General features: G+C 35.0%; 1 protein-coding gene across 1 annotated transcript; it reads right to left on the bottom strand.

Moving 5' to 3' along the window:
* Nucleotides 1-185: 185 nt before the first annotated feature.
* LOC104905859 (protein FAR1-RELATED SEQUENCE 5-like) lies at nucleotides 186-4639 on the bottom strand. Its single transcript, XM_010694499.1, has 2 exons — nucleotides 4412-4639; nucleotides 186-872 (listed from the first exon to the last, which is right to left on the bottom strand). Exons 1-2 carry the CDS (start codon nucleotides 4637-4639, stop codon nucleotides 186-188), a joined length of 915 nt encoding a protein of 304 aa, XP_010692801.1.
* Between the last annotated feature and the right edge of the window lie 432 nt (nucleotides 4640-5071).

Genomic DNA, 5071 nt, shown 5'->3' on the forward strand with positions numbered 1-5071 from the left:
AGGAAATAAAATAAAATAAAATGCATTTGATCAAGTTTTAGAGTGTATGAAGGTTACCTATAGCCATGCATTGATCAATTATAATACAATTTGAAGCTTTTCCGGACATACATGCTAGCCACGTCTTGACAACCAAATATAGTTACTTGTATCCTCTCCAAAATTAGAGCACATCCAAGTAAGATTCATTGATTGTGATGATTTACGCCTATGATTGGGCAAAATGGCATCCTATATCTGTTCCTCAAGTATGTGGTGTCAAATGATACAACATCTCCAAAGTCTCGATATGCAGCTCTACACCTTCCACCAGCCCAAAAGATATTTTTAAGTGTGCCATCATCGTTTGTGTCGTACATGTAATAAAAATCTTTGTCTTTGGAAGACATCTTAATAAGATGTTTCTCCATGGCAGCAAAATCTCCTTCTTGAAGACACAATCGTCTATGTTTGCTCACTAGATTTCTACAATCTTTTTCGGAGAAAGGAACAGCTCCAAATCCTCCATAACGCACAGCAAATGTGGCATAATTTCTACTAATAGGTACTCCTGCCCTCTCATTTGTCATAATAATCTCCTTGTTGTGTGGACTAATAAATCGATAATTGGACATGAATCTAGAATTTGAGGGATCCAAAGGATGGTTATGCTCCAAAATTACAGTAGTGAGCTTCCATCCGCTAGCATTTTTGTCAAATGAGGCAGTGATCTTAGCTTTACAACTAGTTCTCTGAGTACGTGCTGCTTTTGATGGATCTTTCCCTCTGAAAATGAATTTTCCTTCTCTAGTACATGCTAATCTCAACCGTGTGCAATCATTGCCATTTCCACTGTCGGTTTCTTTAACATTGTAACAGCCCGATTTCCCGAGCTGCTAGGTAAATACACTTAAGATCTACTAATCACAATCAATGCTTAATAAGCCTCGGATGAAACATTTACTCGCAGCGGAAACATAACCTATAAAACGATCCTGAAACCTGTGGGTTATTGGCCCACAAAACAAAATCCTTTATATAAGACTTCAGTTACACTGATATCTCGACTAATATTCCCAAATATTGTATACAACGAAATATAAATATCTAATCTCAAATTCACTATCTAGATACAAACTCAATCCATAAGCTACGACGACATCTTTATCTTGCTTCACTTCAGAATCCTGAGCTCACAACACCAAACCTGCAACAATATTTCACTCTGCCACCCACCAAGTGACAGGTAACAGAAATGACAACACTATCAGCAAAGTTGAGTACACACTGTGTAATAGAAAATACAAGTTTAGGTGTATTTTGAAAACTAACACATAGTTATAATAACAGATAATCACATTCGACTCAGTTATTATAGTTTCACAAAATCAAATCGTTTGGCATGAACGCGAGTGGAGAGGTGTACCACGCAGTACCAGCTGTCTTCAAACTATTGAGGGTCGTCACCCAGCCTTTTATTGTTATGCTTGCAAGACTTACCCGGACATGTCCTATAACGCCAGGAGTTCGCCCTTCCTGGAAGGCAACAGCTAGGGACTCTACCCGCCCTAACTCGGGGTGCCTATTCATGCCTCACTTTCATATTTAGAAAATAAGATATTTAATGATTCATACTTGAATCCTCAATACTCATAACATAACATCATATTCGTCCTTATCTGGTCTTAACTCATATTTGAATCATTTCCTCATTATCATACCAAATCATATTTTGAGAAATATAGTATATTCGAACGATTTCGATAATTGAACAAAATGATACTTTTATAACAATCCAATAGCAATTCGCAACTAACTCATAGAGATGTATCTATAATCATGGCCATTACCACAAACGATATATGATATATAAAATTTAATAATAACGCACACAGGAGCCTTCAAATATATTTTGCTGAACCTAAAGGTTACCTCAACTCTATAACATTTATACGAAACCTCCAATCATCATAACTTGATTTCTCATATCATCTTGAATTATATACGTCTACATAGCCATTCTCCAACAACCACCTCACAATTATATCAATAATCAATAACTATTTTAATTATCTTCTTTTAACGCAACCATTATGCTAATCAAACTGAATCCCGTAAATAGAAATTAACGAAGTCATTCCATAACTCAAACTGTCATGCATATCAACTCCAACTACAATAATTATAACAGTCTCCCAATTCTAAGATTATGACTTCCCTTGCATCATCAACAACGACTATCCAATAAGAACGATAACAACAACATAATAACAACAGCACATACAACAATAATACCACCTTCACCACCAACAATAACTCCAATACCAATAACACAACATTAAGCACAATAACAGAACAACACAACCACAATACAATAGCACAACCAACAACAGAAACCACCACCTACTATGTTCATAACAAACCCAAGTAAATCATATTCCCAAATTTATAACTCCAACTTCTTGAATCATAATAACAAGATGAACCATATTGTTCTACTAAATACTTTGGATATATATACTTAAACTGTAAACCACATGATACTAGCTCTGGACACATCATGTAACCTTTTTAATCATATCCAAACTAATTCATCTTCCAAACTAGTAAACTATTTTAACTATAACCTACCACAACATCACCACAACAACGAAACAACAAAATAATAATTCTACCACAACCATCATAACTACTCCATAATAGCCACCACAACTACAACTACAACCATAACAACGGCGCAACAACAACAATAGGCAACAACTTTACAGCAACTCCACCACAACCACAATGACAGAACAACAATAACCCAACAACACTACTACAACAGAGCAACAACTACAATAGCAACTCCACAACAACTTCACCACAACCACCACAACAACTCCACAACAACAATAACATAACAACTCCACCTCAATCATCACAATCACTCCACAAGTCCATGTACTAAACATATTCCATTAAGAAGCATAATCGTATTACTTAGTGTATAAGTGTTGTTTAGGTCAAATAAAACATCTCTAATGAACCTTAGCATGTTATATCCATGTTACATACTCAATATACACATAATAAAATACACATCATAAGTAAATTCATTTCATAGACATGCTTTACACCAGAAAGAAACAATCACCTAACTATAGGTATGTAAATCTCTAGGGTAAAACCAAACTAAGTGTGTACCTTTACTAAGGATGCTTAAAGCCACGAAACTCCTTAATCCGATTGGTTAACTACTCCTACAGCTTCCCCTGAATGTATAAAATGCTAAAGATTAGTTTTAACAAGCTTATAGATATGAAAAACTAAGCTTAAATACAAGGGGTGTAAACTGTTGAACTTACAGCAACTTGTGTGATCTTTCAGCAAGGTTTTCTAATCTTTCAGCAAGGTTTTCTATATGAGTTTAAGGTCTAAAGATTGGAACTAAAGCTTGAACTACTTTGTATGGATGTCTAGAAGAGTTCTATGTAAAGAAAAGTGGGTGTCCAAGAGGAAGAAATAAGAGAAAAGAGACAAAAACCCAGAACAGGCTTTTATAGTCTGTTTTGGCGGTACCCCCAGGGGAGGAAAACCTCTTCTGGGCAAGGTTGGTTTCTTGGAGTTTTTGGGTGATTCTTGCTTGAGGTGTTAGCCTAAGGTGTTGGCTTTCATGCATAAAATGGTCTTTGAGAGATCGACACTTAAGTAGCTGCTAAGCAGCTTTCTTTGAGCATAGGTTTGAGCTGTAATTTCAGCTGGCTAGGTTTTACTATGTAAGCAATTTACCCTATTGAGCCACGTAATTATTTGGGATAAATGACTATTTTAACCTTAAGACATCCCAAGCATGTCATATATCAAGTTTGGTTAGGTTCTGAGCTCGGATTCAACCCCGAAAGGCTTTTTAACTAGAAGTTCACGCTACCCGATAAAACAATCTCCAAACGATTTTCATAATCTTAATGTTTAAGGCTCTCAAGGACTTTCTAACTTATCTATTGGTTTCCAAAGCCTTCTTAGCTAATAAGAATGATGGTTCTTATCCTCTTTGACCTTTCTTAACCACTAAGAATGATAGTACTTATCCACAAGCTTTCTTAACCCTTAAGAATGATGATGGTTATCCACAAGCTTTCTTAACTATTAAGAATGATGATGCTTATCCACAAGCTTTCTTAACCATTAAGAATAATGATGCTTATCCACAAGCTTTCTTAACCAATAAGAATAATGATGCTTATCCACAAGTTTTCTTAATCATTAAGAATGATGATGCTTATCCACAAGCTTTCTTAACCATTAAGAATGATGATGCTTATCCACTAGCTTTCTTAACCATTAAGAATGATGATGCTTGTCCACAAGCTTTCTTAACCATTAAGAATGATGGTCTTATCCACTTTTTAGCTTTTAAATAAAGGTTCTTAAAAACCGGGCTATTACAAACATTTTCCCGACTTCTAATTTTCATTTGAAACCCATTTTGTCTTCCAAATTCATGGTAGTAACTGATTACTTCCTCATAAGATCCAAATGTCATGCCTACACTAGGGGGTACTAGTGGCTCTTCAACTGCTGTGGGTGTTGGTTCATCTAAGGATATACTATTACTTTCATTTGGATTTTGATCACCTCTTAATACATTATCATCTTCAATAAGGTCATCTCTGATCATATCTGATCCGATTTATGTACTAAAGTCGGTACCCGAGCATTCATGACTACTACATTCTTCACTAGGATATCCAATATTGAGATCAATAACTTTTTCTCCACCTCTAGCAACTTGTTCATCATTTGTAGCCATTGTAATTATTCTCCATTAATTTATGAACTTAGCTAATATGTAAAACAGAATAATTATGATATAACATGGATGGAGACTAAAAAGATGATTTAAAATAATACATTATCATGCACCATGTTGACATTTATCTCTAATAGTTACAAAATTTGCAAAGTTTAAAGATAACAAAATTGGGCAATAAAAAAAAGCTTAAGAACACTACAACAATTCCAAGAATATATACCCATAGAGTTTGTTACTTTGTTACATACCTTATTCGTGATTATGAAAATCGCTTAACAAGAGGTTTTTTGTCGGCAT

The sequence above is a fragment of the Beta vulgaris genome, chromosome 1, assembly GCF_026745355.1.
Source record: "Beta vulgaris subsp. vulgaris cultivar EL10 chromosome 1, EL10.2, whole genome shotgun sequence".
NCBI classification, from domain to species: Eukaryota; Viridiplantae; Streptophyta; class Magnoliopsida; order Caryophyllales; family Amaranthaceae; genus Beta; species Beta vulgaris.